This window comes from Rhinatrema bivittatum, chromosome 14, assembly GCF_901001135.1.
Source record: "Rhinatrema bivittatum chromosome 14, aRhiBiv1.1, whole genome shotgun sequence".
Classification (NCBI taxonomy): Eukaryota; Metazoa; Chordata; class Amphibia; order Gymnophiona; family Rhinatrematidae; genus Rhinatrema; species Rhinatrema bivittatum.
Genome location: NC_042628.1, coordinates 10,008,802 through 10,025,571, shown reverse-complemented (window position 1 = coordinate 10,025,571; position 16,770 = coordinate 10,008,802). Strand labels below are relative to the sequence as shown.

The 16,770-nt window shown below is 42.1% G+C and overlaps 1 protein-coding gene across 2 annotated transcripts in view; it reads left to right on the top strand.

Moving 5' to 3' along the window:
* Positions 1–16,770, top strand: part of SDK1 (sidekick cell adhesion molecule 1) — a 728,283-nt gene that overhangs the window by 518,777 nt on the left and 192,736 nt on the right. For both annotated transcript variants that reach the window (XM_029576917.1, XM_029576918.1), the window contains exon 14: positions 4,498–4,634. In XM_029576917.1, coding sequence (XP_029432777.1) covers positions 4,498–4,634 — 137 coding nt within the window. The remainder of the gene's footprint in view (positions 1–4,497; positions 4,635–16,770) is intronic.

Here is a 16,770-nt window from a genome sequence, read left to right as displayed (position 1 = left end):
GGGGAGGGGGAACAAAAAACAAAAATTGTCTACCTTTCATTCACCACAACTGCGTCATTTAAATATGCTCAAAACCTCTTACACAATCCAATTCCAAAGGATTTGGAGGGAAAAGGAAATGAGAAAAAGTCATTTGAAAATATGACTGGAAGAATACTTTCTTATGCCTCTATCCTACAATCATAGGAGGTATTTGTTCACTCAGAGCACAATGAAGCTATAGAATCTGTTGCTGGAGGGCGTAGTCAATGTCTTTTATGAAGATGTTGAAAAGAACTGATCCAAGGATCAGGTATAGTGTGTCTTTTTGCAGATTATTCTAAGATCTGCAACAAAGTGGACATGCCGGAAGGAGTAGAGAGAATGAGATGTGATTTAAGAAAGCTTGAGCAGTGGTTGAAGATATGGCAACTGGGATTCAATGCTAAGAAGTGCAGATCCTGGATCTGGGATGCGTTAATCCAAAAGAGCTGCATGTGATTGGGGGTGAAGAGTTGTTATGGAGCAAGAGAGGAACATTGGGATGATAGTTTCTAGTGATCTAAAGACGGCGAAGCAATGTGACAAGGCGATAGCTAAAGCGAGAAGAATGCTGGACTGCATAGAGAGAGGAATAACCAGTAAGAAAAAGGAGGTGATTATCCCCATGTACAGGTCCTTGGTGAGGCCTCACCTGGAGTATTGTGTTCAGTTCTGGAGACCGTATCTCAAGAGGCACAGAGACAGAATGGAGGCAGTCCAGTGAAGGGCGATCAAAATGGTGGTGAGTCTCCATCAAATGACTTATGAGGAGAAGTTGAAGGACATAGATATGTAGACCCTGGAGGAGAGGAGGTGCAGGGGAGATATGATACAGATCTTTAGATACATGAAAGGTTTTAATGATGCACAATCAATAAACCTTCTCCGTTGGAAAGAAATCAGTAGAACTAGGAGTCACGAAATGAAACTCCAGGAAGGACAACTCAGACCAACGTCAGGAAATATTTCTTCACAGAGAGGATGGTAGATGCCTGGAATGCCTTTCCGGAAGAGGTGGAGAAGAGAAAAATGGTGAAAGATTTCAAAAGGCCATGGGATAAACACTATGGATCCTTAAAGGCTAGAGGATATAAATGGAGGTAACTTGCTAATGTGGCGGTTACTATCCTTAACCAATAAGCCTTCATATTGTTGATGCAACTCCATTATTGCTCTCTGCTTTAACACTGGGGGAAAAAAGGAAAAGGGCAATTGGTTTCAGTCCGCAACCAACAAGGACATTGAATTTTACAGTCTGGGAAAACAAGCATGGGGGTAACTTGCTGATGCAGCAGTTACTACCCTTAACCAATAAGCCTTATACTTGTGATGCAACTCCAGCATTGCTCTCTGCTTCAACAGCAAGAGGTAATGGGGAATTGGACTCAGACAGCAACCAATAAGGGCCTTGACTTTGACAGTTTGGGAAATTAAGTATGAGTGTGACTTGTATGGCACAGCAGATGCTACCATGAGCTTGCTGGGCAGACTGGATGGGCCATTTGGTCCTTTTCTGCCATCATTTCTATGTTTCTGTGTTTAAGACACAAACTGGAAGCATACAAGAAATATAAATTTGGAAGTGTAGGCCGCAGTTTATTATCAAAAACATATTAATAATTAACTCATCCCTACCCGAGCCATGGTATAGGGAAAAGCTGGGCTACGCCCACCAGTCATGCCTCCTACCGTGAAAAAAACAATCAAGGTGGTCCACCTCTCCAAGGGGTATCCACATGCCCCACCATTTCACAACCAAGGTGTCCTCTTGCCAATCGACAGTAGTCCTGGTACCGTGGTGAACAACCCCAATCGCCAGCAATAAAAAAACTAGCCAACAGCAACAATTTTCAACAGATATAAATACAACGTCCTAAGCTGGTTAACACTTAATACTATCTGCCTGAGAACAATTCATACACAATTGTGATCAAAGGCTAACTAACATTGCTCAACTGCCTAATAAACAAAATTTGAATGAAGTCAGCAAAAAAAATATTCATATATAAGTACAGACATGATCATTCAAACAGATAACTTTAAATACAGCCTGAGTGCCTGCCACACTGGCCTATTGTTTCCAGCAAAAAAAAAAAAAAAAAATTGGGGGATTGGGTGAGAAAGCCGAAGGCAAAAGGGACGGACTGCTTCCCAGGCCCTGCCTTGAAAGGGAGCCTGACATTGATGAGCCGTGACTGCTGTCCCTACCTGATGACATCACCTGGTGATGTTGTTGGAGCGCTAAATCAACACATAAGAACATGCCATACTGGGTCAGGCCAAGGGTCCATCAAGCCCAGCATCCTGTTTCCAACAGTGGCCAATCCAGGCTACAGGTACCTGGCAAGTACTCAAACACTAAGTCTATTCCATGTTACTGTTGCTAGTAATAACAGTGGCTATTTTCTAAGTCAGCTTAATTAATAGCAGGTAATGGACTTCTCCTCCAAGAACTTATCCAATCCTTTTTTAAACACAGCTACACTAACTGCACTAACCACATCCTCTGGCAACAAATTCCAGAGTTTAATTGTGCGTTGAGTGAAAAAGAACTTTCTCCGATTAGTTTTAAATTTGCACCAACAGGGCGAAGAGACGGCCTAGCAACACGGCCCCAGTGGTGCAGTGCTGTGGGAAAAGGGGTGCCGCGAGCCGTAGCACCATTCGGCTGGGGCCCACCTGTTATTCATTGTCATCTATTACAAATAAGCACTTGTTTGGAATTCAGACACGTCAACTCCGAGATGCTCCAAAAAGTATTTAAAAACTTAAGCCAGAACTGCTAAGTTTGTCATACTTTTTTTAGTTATTGGAAACTAGCTGAAGAATTGTTAAACAGAAGTCAGCTGCCGTTAATTTATTACCAGATGCTAGGGGTGTGCAGGGGTATTTTATTTTTTTATTATTTTGTTTGATTTTTACAATAACACATGCTAAAACCAAACTCGGACATTTTTAAATAGCCCAGGCAGGCTTTCTCTCAGGCCTTGCAATTCCTCCCACATTCTCCCTTAATATACCTTAAAGCCTGGTATCCGCACCCCCCCCAGTGGCTGGGGTAATCCCCAGTCACTCCTCTCCTGACAGCGCCACGTTTCATAATGACGCCAGGCCGGCATTTTGAAAATTTTCCATATTAAAAAAAATGGCAGATTAGGACACTCTAGTTTGAAAAGAGAGGAAATAGTATTGAAATTTATAAAATCAAGAGGTGAATGGAACAAGTAAAAAGAGAATGGGTTATTTACCCTTTAACACAATATTAGGACTAGGGGACACTCCATGAAACTGGTATCTGACAGATTTAAAACGAATTGTAGGAGATATCTGTTCTCTCAGTGCACAGTCGAGCTATGGAATCTGTTGCTGGGGGACGTGGTCAAGGCAACAACTTAACCTTAGGGTTTCAAAGAGGACTGGATAAGTTCCTGAAGGAAAAGTCCATAAACAGTTATTAACCAGGTGGACCTGGGAAAGCCAGCGCTTATTCCCGGGAGTCATATACAGAAATAGATCAACTATTGGGAACTGCCCAGTACTGCTGGGCTCGATGGATCTTGGTCTGACCCGGCATGTCTTACGTTATGACGTGGGTCTACTTCATCAAATGCATATGAAGAAATGGACTCTTGTCTTCAAAGGTGTGGACCTCAATAAATCTGTCATTCTATAAGGTGCCACCAGCCTCTCTGATAATTTTGCTATTACAGACTAACACGGCTATCCCTCTGTTATTCTTGTTACTGTTATATTATTATTGAAGTACTATAGCTTATATCCTTGTATTTCTAACAACCAGAGAATGTCATAGGCTTTTGTTTTTTTCCAAGTACAATATTTCAGTTTTTGTACTAATGAATTGAGCTTGTTTTTCTTCTTTTAGATAAATTTCATTTATAATTGCTATGCGATCCTCTGTAGTCATTTTCACTGTATTTTATGGTTAGATGACTCGGAAAAAAAATCCCCATTATCTTAGTGAAAGGGTCTACCGATGGCAATCCATTCTCCAGTAAATCCAGCTGCTCTATGGTTTTAGAATGCATATGCTAATTTTAATTAGCAACTCTGTATGAACAAAATAAATGTGCTCTGCTCACTATATGAAAACCTGTACCTTCTGTAGTAAATCATGCCCACTGTGTTAGTGTTTTGTTCCATTACTTGGATCATATTGGCAAAATGATAAATAAAAAAGTGTATTGGACAACTTGGCTCAAAATTAAATACGATTAGCAAATTGCTGTTTTTCACCATTAAATAAGAGCTCCATTAGCTGTACGAGCATCGGTGTAAGAAACTGCCAGCATAAATTAATTTCCAGGAACAGCAAAGAATAAAACTGAAGTAATCTGCCACTTTTTCTCTCGCATTGACTGGTGCAGTTTCCGCCTCAAAATTGTTGGCGCAGAGACCTAAGCTGTGATAAGCTTCACTTTGGTTTTACAGTGTTTGCTGGTTTCTGCTTTCTTTTAGCGAGCTTCCTCACGCACCTCAAAATCTCGTGGCCCACCTGAATTCGTCCAGCAGCCGTTCAGTAACGCTATCCTGGGTGCGTCCCTTTGATGGCAACAGTCCCATACTGTACTACAGCGTGCAACTCTCGGAAAACAGTAAGTAGGCGTACATCATGCCCTGGGCTCTCGTCAGCTTAACAAAGCCATCAGGATATTGTTTTTCTACTCGTGCATTTCAGTTTTAATTGACGCTTTCCTACAGGCTCTGTGTTGACAAGATGCATTTGTAAGTGACGGACTGCTGTCACTCAAATGCATTTCAGCTGCTTGCATTACCACTTGTAGCTTAGTTACAAATTGCAGCCATGTGAATTTACCCATTGAAGACAGGGTAGAGGGAGCTAGGGAAGAAATCCATAAGATTGCAATTGGAGCACACCAAGTAGCATGTCGCTGTATCAGAGACTGCCATTCTCATTGCTGGAATTGGAGCAAAGGCCCAACGGTGGCAGTATATTGAAAAGGTATTGAAGATCACCCTTCAGTGCCATTGTAGAATACTCTTGTAGGCGTTTATATGTTTTATCATGGGTTTTACTGAACATGGCTAGAGATGGTTTCAAATTAATTAATTAGTAGTATTTCCCCACCCACTCTACAATTTTTAGACTTGCAGACCTTGTGTTCTTATTTCCATGTTTCATGCCTCAGCCGCGCGCATCGTCTGTCATCTAGAAGTTGTTGTTATTTTCATCAGATTAATGTATTTTGTTGTCATAATTTAAAGGTCTGTTTAGTCAGAAGATAATAAGCCTCTTTGCCCAAAGTTACTCTTCAGATGGCAGCTTTCTTAGCTTACCTTTTTAGATAGAGTTATAGCCTCATGCTTTCAGTATGCACTGTCCCATATTTTACATTGAATATTTTTTTCAGGGTTGTACAGTCAAGTCAGACTTTATTTATAACATCGCTTTGTTTGTGCCTGGGCTTCCTTTCACAAACATTACTTCAGCTATAGAAATGATCCTAAATTCTTAAATCTTGCTTGTATCCCTCATGAAGTCATCTGCTGCTGTTTGTAGTTTACTTGCTACGAGCAGGATGTTAAGGGTTATAACTACTTCCAGGGGTATTGCTAGGCACAGGTTCATGGGGCCTGTGCTTCAAATCTGTTGAACAGTGCCCTAAATCTCCTCTACCTTGCTGCCTCCTGCATTAAAACAAGAATCAATTATAACATCTATTCAGTCCCATAAGCCTGCAAAAAAACATTGTTTTCAACTTCTTAAATTTTAAATAATTTACTTCTCTAATTTCAATTGATCTTTGCCTGTTTTTGTATTTACTTTTTCTGTTTTCCTTTTTTGTGCTTGATTTGTAATCCTTGAAGGATATTTTTCTTCAGGCCGATACAGAATGGTGCGCTCAGCCGAGCGCACCGTTTAGCCCCCCCTTTGGCCGCACGTTTTTGACGCACTATTATTACCCCTTATACAGTAAGGGGTAATAGCGCATGGAAAACGCGCGGCCAACCCCCCAAAACTAGTAGCGCTCATCACATGCAAATGCATGTTGATGAGCCTATTAGTTAGTCACCCGAAATAAAGAAAGTAAAATGTGCGGTCAATATTAAGTCGGAGGCCCCAAAAATTTAAAAAAACCCAACTTCTTTAAAAAAAAAAAAAAAAAAAAATCTGCCCGCGGTTCACGGGTTGGAAAACAGACGCTCAATTTTGCCAGCATCCATTTCCGAACCCGTGGCTGTCAGCGGGTTCGACGACCGACGCTGGTAAAATTAAGCATCGGCTGTCAGACCCGCTGACAGCCGCCGCTTCCGCCAATAAGGAGGCGCTAGGGATGGCTTATTAGCTCCTCCTTATTAATGCCGGCACTAAATTAAATACTGAATCGCACGCCCAGGAGAGGTTCCTGGGTGCGCGTTGGGAGAGCGTGCACTCGCCTCGGAGCGCCGGCTCTCCCGCGGAGCTTATTGAATCGGCCTGCTTGTGTCCTGGAAGCCTCTTCAGCCAGCAAGAGAGAGAGGAGCCGGTAGAGCAGCCTCAGGAGGGACGAGGTCCAGCTGGCAGAGGAGAGACAGTTCCCACTCCTTCCCAGGCACATCCGAACATACGACTAAACATGCAACAGAATTCATTCACAAATAAATGCTTTCTGTCTTGAGATTCAAGCTTTTTATTTACTGATTACCTGCAGCCTCCCAGCTTTCCTTCATCTTTCTCAGCTTTAGTTTTATTTTCATTCTTGATTTCCCACAAATCTTGTACTCTTTTATCCATAAACCTTCCTAAATTCTTACTTTTGTTTTGCTTGCTAGAATGTTTCCAGCTTTACGCCGGTGTCTCTTATTACCAAGCTTTTGTAGGAGTGCTTTCCTTTTTTTTTCTGCTTATTTTTCTTTCTCTTCCCATTCATGATTGCGTAGGCCCTTATCCTCGCTGTACTTCTCTCCTTCTCTCAGCTGAAGCCTTTATGTACGTCACTATATCTTTTGCTGGCAGTCGGGCGTTTCTTGCAAGCTTCCATCAGACCAAGCAGCTCATGTTCATTCTTCAGAATAGGAGCCTTGCCAGTAATGCCCGGCTCTCAGAAGGGATCAGCTCAGAATTAAGTACTATGAAGATCAGGAGGCACTGTCTTTTCTGACCCTGACAGCTTTTTAAACTATGTTTCCCATGATGCAGCATCTGCCCATAACGTAATTGAGTGTAAGGGCTGGATTTAGGTATAGGCAACACAGGCACATCCCTTAGGGGGATGTCTGTATTTTTTATTTTTTTTTAACTCGCACCTCCTCCCTAGCAGAAGTAAACGTGCACAGCGCTGGACCTAGACGCGCACCCAGGCACGTAGGTGCTTGCACTCACATCTCTTGGCCATGCCCTGGCTTGCCCATGCTCCTTTGTTCTTGATGTGAGATGTGTACATATCGGCACATGCGGTGCATCCCCCCACTTTATTAAAAAAAAAAAAAAAGGTGTGCATGTGCTAGATGCTCGCCTGTCTCCCGATTTTGGTGCGTGCATCTCTTTTAAAATTCACCTCCTATTGACTACTGTGGTAAGCCCGAGTGTACAAGTTGATCCTGCATCAATAGCAGGCCTAAAGTTATCTGGATAACTTTATACAGATAACTTTACCTGCTTATTCAGTGGAAAACCTATCCGGGTAAGTTCTGAAAATCTAAATCACTTTATCCAGATTACTTGTTTCATTCAGCTGAGACTGAAATGAAACATAAGTGGCTCATCTGGGCAGCTTTAGATGATTAAAAAATGAGGTTTGTCAGTCAGGTGGCAGAGTTTCATTTCATAGTTTGACCAAAAAAAGGTTGTTTTTTGACACTGATGAATGTCTTCAGGCTTTTTGGTTTCAGAATCCCAACAGTAATCTTGGAGGAAGAGGAAAGTGAGTGGTGAAAATGTTCGGGGGTGTTTTCAGTGTCAAAACTCTTCTCTGCCCTGACAGAAGAAGCCTTTTAGTGAATTCTGTTTTGTTGGGTTTTAGATAGTACAAAAGTCTTTCAAAGCATTTAACCTATTGATTATCGAGAGAAGACGGGCTATTTAAATTTTAAAGACACTCTACAAATTCACTGAATCCAGGGCTAAGTGAGCAAGTAAACGCTCCCCAAACCACTTTTTTCTGTACAAAACAGAGTGCCTAGGAGATGAATAGGGTTAGTTTGTATTAGTTTTCAGTTTAATCTCTCTTCCTGCCAGATCTTTTATCTTCCACCGGGAGAGGAAAAAGAATAAATAAGGTATTCTACAGACACAGCATATAAACAGAGCAGAAGCCTGAGGTGCCAGTGAGATTAATAGGCCCTGCTGTAGAATCAAACTCTTCACTGGCTCGAGAAGCTTGGGTTAAACACTCTCAAGTGATGTTTTCAATAGCGGTGAACAAATGAAGCTGAATTATTCTGGGAAACTGCACCATGCCTACTTGTACCACCTGGGGGGGGCAGGTCATCCTTGTTGGTTTACATATTTCCGCTTTTAAATGGATGTACCTTGGGGGAAAAAAAATCCGATAACGTAGCAGAATAAATGCTTTTCATTCATTTTTTTTTTTTCTCAGCGTCCCATTGCATCTACAGTTTAAAGGTTGCCCTGTGAGCTGATGCAAGTGTTTTGAAATCCTATAAACGGACTTGGTATCGCAGAGCATAGAAAATGTTTGTTGCCAAGTATGGAAATCTTTCCTGTGCTTTCCGGAGTAACGAGGGTCAATATAGTAATAGTCTGGCTTACCAACCGAAAAATGCAAAAAATCAAAGCGGTCAATATTCAAAGATATTTACGGCCAAATTTGAAATCGGCCACGCACGCAAATGGCCTCGCAGCCATTAGCCACCGTCCCGGGGAAGTGCAAGCCGGCAGGTGGCCGGCGCGCACAAACTACTTCCTGCCAGTGAAACAAAAACAATTGTACGTTTTTGGAACAGGTTAAGGGGAGGGGGTTTAGGTGGGAGGGTAGGGAAGTTCTCTCCCAGTCCGCTCCTTCATTGAACTGGGAGGGACCTGGAGAAGGCCCCAGCAGATGATATAACACATGCGCGCACGTCATAAAATCTGCCCCTTAGATAGGTTGCAGGTTGTTTGTTTAAATGAGTACTTTTTGGATATTTGGGGTTGCAGGGGCATTCTGGGGCGGGGCCTAAGTTACCCGGCTAATTTAGCTGATTTTCACTTGTAACTAGCTAAGCTTTCCAGCCTTGTGTGGCCCGATAACTTGATACTGAACCAGATATCTTCAAAGATATTCAGCTAAGCGGCACCATAAAACCTAAAATAAAAGTCCTTTGCGGGTCTGCAGCCTGATTCTGTGCCCCCCCTCCCCCACTGTTTTGACTGGACTCTCTGGGCCGAGCAACCCTACCCCCCCCCCCAAGCCCCCACCAGAGTGTTTTCTTTATTTGCAGATCCACCTCCACTCTCTCTGTCTTTGGTTTGGTGGGGGGGTTGATGCCCACCCTCTTCCCACCCACAAACTCAATAAACTCTACCCCCCCAAAACCCCCTGCCGGGAGCGAGGTCGCCTCTTACCTACTCCTGACGCGACCAGCAGTCTTACCGGGAGCAGCTGAGAGGTGACCCCGCTCCCAGCAGGGGGGGGTGGCAGGGAGGCTTTTTAAAATAAATATAGCATAAAGGGGAGGGGGCAATCTGCAACCCCCTAAGAAAAGAGGGTCTGAGCAGTGGGGGGAGGGGCCAGGAAAAGAGTTTTTGTTTTTTTTAAGTTGTACGGTGCTATTTCTGGTTAAATATCAAGTTTATCTGGTCACAAAAGGCTGGAAAACTTAATCATCTAACTGCTTATGTTCAAACATAGTTATGTGGCTGCATGTAGGGAGGTTTATCCCTCTGATTATCCATCGTACTGAGTATGGACCTCAGAGTATTTTGTGGTAAAGAATTTGATATTTTCAAAGGCTTGTCAAGGCTGCAGTGAATAGCGCTGGCCACTAAAGACTACAGAACCCTTGCTAGTGCTCTCATTCCTTGCAAGGACGTCTTCCCTGAGTTTGATGTGTGAGTCAGCCTGGTTTCATTATGAAGGCTTCACTCACAGAAAGCCACTACTGGAGGAAAGGTACTTTGAATAATTAGAAGATGCAGTGTTTATTGTCCAGCTGGCACCAAGCCTCAGGGGCGACGGTTAGTGAAGACGCCAGCTAGCATCAAATTAGGATTTACAAGTACATCTGGGTTCAAGGTTCAGCAAAGCTCCCGGTTCCAGTTTTCACTTCTCTGCTTCTGAATGCGCTTGTAGAATCTGCGTCGCCTTTCAGGGACTCTCAACTTATTTTCAGGAAAGTGCAAGCACTAAAAAAAAAAAAAAAAACCCCAATGGTGCAGCGCTAAAAACCACCTCTTCCCAGAACCCAATGCTTTAGGTACATCTGACCCACTGTCCAGTTAAAGAAAAGCAAAGCTGAAGACATGCAGGCATGGAGAGATGCTGTGGATGCAATCAATTTATTAAAAGTTGATTAAAAAGTACTGGAAGCAATTGACATTTTCTCTACTTGTTGCGGCATTTTTTTTCATTCCCTCGGGGTCTTGGGAGTGAATACAATATCCAACTTACTTATGCCTCCTATCTCCTGAATAATTCCCAAACTCACTTTATTAATTAATAACCCATTAAGTCCATTGAATTAAAAGAAATTGAAGCTGTTCATGTGGCTGGAGTATTTGTCTGTATTATCTGTTTCTTCATTGATTCTTTGTGCTGGTAAGGTAGGGAATTGATTTCACATATTTCCTTTCCGGGTAACATCTTCACTGTGCCTGCAAATTTAAAATTCAAAATATCCCCTAGTGTGCAGTTCAGAAAATGCATATGCATTAATTGTTTCTTCATTACCCATTATTGAAACTTTAGACTTTCTTTTTCAATATCCTATGTAAAGAGCTGACTAACCATAACCAAAACAAATATCGAAAATTAAGACAAAATCACTCTGGGTCACCAAAGTCAGATCTGTTGCATGTCATTAGTGACTAAGGTTCGTTGGCATCTGAAAGGCATTTAGTGGCTTCTGTGACATAAATTGGCAATCTTAGTTCAGTTCCCCAATGGACAGGTGTCTGTATCGCTGAAAAAACCACCATGACAACTTAGCACTGTTTGGCACCCTTTTAACACTCTCAGCAGACAGGTGATAGATTGAACAGGCATGGAGAACAAATTAATCTCTCACTGATAGAAGTGGTTTCTCCACAGAAGGAGAAGTGTGCATGGCCACTGGATAAATGCAGGTTTTTCATTTCCACTTGTCAATCCAACATATCATATGTGCACGCACTAAATTAATTAGCAGATTTTATAATAATAAAATAAGTATTAGATAAAAATAAGGGAGAAAGAAACATTTAAATTATTGCCAATTATGTATTAAAAATAAGAACTTGTTTGGAGCTCAGACGTATCAACTCTAAAATGCTCTAAAGCAGAGGTGAACAAACTTTTTAAGCCATGCTCTCCCCCCCTTCTATTCGTGCAATTGGGTGTGGACCCTCAAGATGGGATATTTGTGTGCGTGTGTATATTCACCAGGCAGCCACACTGCCAACCAGTGGCTCAAAGCCCCCATTTTGTTTCTCTTCATGTTCCTAAAAGGAGTAAGGTCACACACACACACACACACTCCCCACACCCAGACCAACAGAGCGAAACAGATACCCAGACAAACATAGACACAAAGACGCCACACACAGACATAGTTACCTGATACCCAGAGAGAGAGAGAGAGAGAGACACCCCACACGCAGACACAAATACCCCACAGAGAGAGACAGAAACCCATCACCCAGACAGATACATACCACAGACATATACCACACCTAGACAGAAAAACACAGATACACCACCCCCAAACAGAAGATGGACACAGAAAGGAACAGACAGAACATACTCACAGACAGACCACACCCAGACAGAGTAAGACACAGGCAAACAGACCATATAACACACAGATACACAGACCACACACACAATCCAAAGCACACCAAATACAGAGACGCCACACCATACCCAGAAACACAAGCTGTACACTACAATGGTAAGGACTGGAAAAAAAAACTTAGATGCCAGCCAAAACTGTCAGGTCTTACTGGGTTGTGGAACACGGCGTGTCCTGTTCTGCTGCAGAGTAAGCAGCTCTCCAGCTGGGTCCTTTCCATGCCCCACTGACAGATACCCATGGCTCACAATGATGTCACTTCCTCCCGAGCTTGCAGCGCTTTCACGGCACCAGGACGCGACTGCCTAGCCATTATTTTTCCTTCCCTGATTGGACAGCCAGTGCGTGCCCCCTTTCAGGATTGTTCAGCTCCCCAGTTTCCTCACCCCTGCTCTAAAGAGTAATTTAAAACCTCACCCAGAACTGCTGAGTTTGTCATACTTGATTTATTGGAAACTAGCTGAAAAATTGTTTGACAGAAATCAGCTGCCTAACTTAGGGCCAGATGCTAGGGGTGTGCAGGGGTATTTTATTTTTTTCATTTTGTTTTATTTTTTACAACAACGCACGCTAAAAAAAACAAATCCTGACTGCTATTTTTAAATAGCTCATGCAGACTCTTTCAGGCCCTGCAATTCCTTTCAGATTCCCCCTTAATATACCTTAAAGCCTGGAACACCCAAAGAGCTGGAGCAATCCCCAGTCACTCCTAGCCTGCCAGTGCTGTTTTTCATAATGGCACTGGCATTTTGAAAATTTCCCATACAAAAAAAAATGGTTCCCCTTTCTTTTACTGGGTGACCAAATAATTAGACCATGTGCGAGTGTTAGATGTGGTATCCTTACATTTCAGTAAGGCTTTTGGAATTGTTCCACACAGGAGGTTCATAAATAAGCTTGGGGGGTGGGCAGGAGAGGGGAGAATCGCCAGCAGAGTGCATCAGGGACTAGTTCTGGTCAATATTTGTGTAAGTGATATTGTGGTGGGGCTGACAGGAAAGGTTATTCTTTTTTGCAGATACAAAGATGTGCAACAGGGTGAACACTCCTGATGGAGTAGAAAAAAAAATGAGATGTAATTCAAGTTAGCTCAAAGGGCGCACAAGAATTTGATATTAAAAAATGTAGAGGACAGAAATCTGAGAGAGCTGTACTTGATGGATGGTGACATACTGCCAAGGTGGGCACCAAATGAGAGAGATCTCTAGATGGTTATTTCTGAAGACCAAGCTAGTGTTGTGCACTAGAAGAGTGCAGGACTGAATAAGGGGGAGGTATTACCAACAGAAGAAAAAGAGGTGACGCCTTTTTCACAAGTCATTATTCTGACCTTTTTCTAGAGTACTGTCTCCAATTCTGGAGGCCACATCTCCAAAAGGATTTAGACAGATTGAAGGCAGGCCAGGGAAGAGCTGCCAAAATAATGCATTAAAACACTTCAAAGCTATTAATCATGCATTAGAATAAAGCATTTTTTTTTAGTGGAAAGGAAATCCTAGAACACGGGGTCATGATGTGAAAATGAAAGGGAGCAGACTCGAGAGCCATGCCGGGAAATGTTTCTTCCTAGAAAGGATGGCGGATACCTGAAAGAGCCTCCTTCTGAAGGTGGTGACAGCCAGAATTCAAGGTGATTGGTCATTTCTGGAGCTCCTTCTCATTCATTGCATCCCTTCAGCAACCAATTGCAATAAAGAAGTCAAATGAGGCTAAACCAAGGCTGTTCTGTATGGGATAAAATGTGTTCATCCTGTGGGAGTTGGAGTGCACAGGCTGGTAGTGGTCTCCAATGATATTAGCAGCAGTAATGATGTAATATTTTATTTAGCATTGACAGAGTTCTCCATTCTGCACTTAGGAGGTAATTTTCGAAGGAGTTAATATATTTATTTATTTATTTTTTTAAATTCTTTATTTATAACTTTTCTAATACAATTGTATCATAAAGTAAACAGGAAACACGTTACATACATTACATAGAAACATAGAAACATAGAAATGACGGCAGAAGAAGACCAAACGGCCCATCCAGTCTGCCCAGCAAGCTTCACATTTTTTTCTCATACTTATCTGTTTCTCTTAGCTCTTTGGTTCTATTTCCCTTCCACCCCCACCATTAATGTAGAGAGCAGTGATGGAGCTGCAACCAAGTAAAATATCAAGCTTGATTAGTTAGGGGTAGTAGGGGTAGTAACCGCCGCAATAAGCAAGCTACACCCATGTTTATTTGTTTTACCCAGACTGTGTTATTCAGCCCTTATTGGTTGTTTTTCTTCTCCCCTGCCGTTGAAGCAGGGAGCTATGCTGGATATGCGTGTAGTATCAGTTTTTCTTCTCCCCTGCCGTTGAAGTAGAGAGCTATGCTGGATATGCGTGAAGTATCAGTTTTTCTTCTCCCCTGCGGTTGAAGCAGGATATGCATTGAAAGTGAAGTATCAGGCTTATTTGGTTTGGGGTAGTAACCGCCGTAACAAGCCAGCTACTCCCCGCTTTGTGAGTGCGAATCCTTTTTTCTTCTCCCCTGCCGTTGAAGCAGAGAGCTATGCTGGATATGCGTGTAGTATCAGTTTTTCTTCTCCCCTGCCGTTGAAGTAGAGAGCTATGCTGGATATGCGTGAAGTATCAGTTTTTCTTCTCCCCTGCGGTTGAAGCAGGATATGCATTGAAAGTGAAGTATCAGGCTTATTTGGTTTGGGGGTAGTAACCGCCGTAACAAGCCAGCTACTCCCCGCTTTGTGAGTGCGAATCCTTTTTTCTTCTCCCCTGCCGTTGAAGCAGAGAGCTATGCTGGATATGCGTGAAGTATCAGTTTTTCTTCTCCCCTGCCGTTGAAGCAGAGAGCTATGCGTGAAGTATCAGTTTTTCTTCTCCCCTGCCGTTGAAGCAGAGAGCTATGCTGGATATGTATTGAAAGTGAAGTATCAGGCTTATTTGGTTTGGGGTAGTAACCGCCGTAACAAGCCAGCTACTCCCCACTTTGTGAGTGCGAATCCTTTTTTCCACATTAGGAGGAAACAATGTATTCATTAGTTTGAATTAACACTTAATAATGCAAATAATATACCTAATGTAGCAACCAATTCTCAAATTATATTCAGCAGAGAGACAAACTTTCAAGGAGAGTATAGGAAAATTTTTTTTTTTTTACTTAATATATTAATGCTTAACCTGAATAAGGGAGCAGTATAATTACTATTCCCCTGAAAATATGGTATGCTCTGGAGAGCTATATGAATCTATGTAAAGCTTTAGTTGCTCAGGAGAAAAGAAAATATAAGTATCTGCTCCTTTTTTAATGATACACTTACATGGATATCTAAGGACAAAAGTTGCTCCTAAAGATATCACACTTTGTCTCATGCTCAGAAACCCTTTCCGTCTTTCCTGAGTTATTTTGGAAATATCAGGGAACATACGAACCTTACTACCATGGAACAGCGTGTTTAAATTTTTGAAATATGCAATCATTAACCTACTAACATCTTGTTCAACAATCAAAGATACATATAATGTTGAAAAATCAAGGAGTTAATATATTTAAAAGATTTGTATCCCGCACGTGTTCAGTGTTCTGGGCAGGGAACAATAGCAAAAATAGTAAAAACAGGGATGGGAACCTTTAAACGCGCAGGCGCACATGCGCATACATTCGTCAGCCCGCGCCCAGGGATGTGGCCATTTCATAACATATGCGTGTTATAAAATACTGCTTTTCTCTAGTTCCTCCGACTTGATATCGTGGCAATATTGGGTCGGAGAAACTGAAAAAAGGAGGTAGGTAAAAAAATAAATAAAATAAAAAAGTGTGCACAGGTTAGGGAAACAGTCACCTGTCAAACTGAGCGTCCGTTTTCCTAACCGGCTGACAGCCGTCTCTCACTGCCAAGGAGCCACTAGAGGCGCCCGGTTTCCCCCTCGCGCCTCCTTTTTACCGTGATAGTCCCTTTGCATATTGCATTGGGCGCCCTGGAGAGGTCGATGAGCTCTTAATCACGAGGGCCCATTTCCCAGGCACCGATACTGCATCAGGTTTAAATCCCTAACTTGGGCATTTAGTCACCTGAGTCAACCCCCTTTGAAAAGTGACTAGGGCTGAGCAGCTACATTTAGGATCCAATTTTTATTAGGTACCTAACTAAATTTAAGGCCTAAAAAGTGGGTCACTAAAGGGATGAAGTTAGGCAGGGAAAATAAATTCGGTGCACAGCATTGATTGTCGGCCGTAAGTACCTAACACACCTACATTTAGCCAATTTATTTATTTTTATTTATTTATTTAGTGTTTTTCTATACCGGCATTCGAGATAAAAATCCCATCATGCTGGGTTTACATTAAACAGGGGGTGTACAAAGAGAAAACACTGGAAATCTATAACAAGTGAACAGAGAATCTGAAGTTACAATAAAACAAGGCTGTTCCAAACGTGAGAGAGGAAGGGTAGTCTAAAGGAAATAACAGAAAGAGCAATTATTTACAGTGTTCTAAGAATATCTGACTATGGTTGTCGTTGCATAGAAGAGTCAGTTGGGTGCTGGGAAGGCTTGTTTAAACAACCACGTCTTAAGTCTTTTCCTGAAAGTTGAAAGTTGAATTACAGGGCCAAATTTACAAATGTAGGTGAATTTTCAAAATGAAAACTTAAGTCCCTAAACTCAACTGAAAATCCACCTAAATATAGGTGCCTAATTTAGGGACAGAGCACTTTTTGAAATTTGACCCCTTTTGTGTTATGTTTAATCACTTTTATCATTTAACATCTTCCTGATACTTGAGTACTTTTCAGACTGTAGACAAATTAG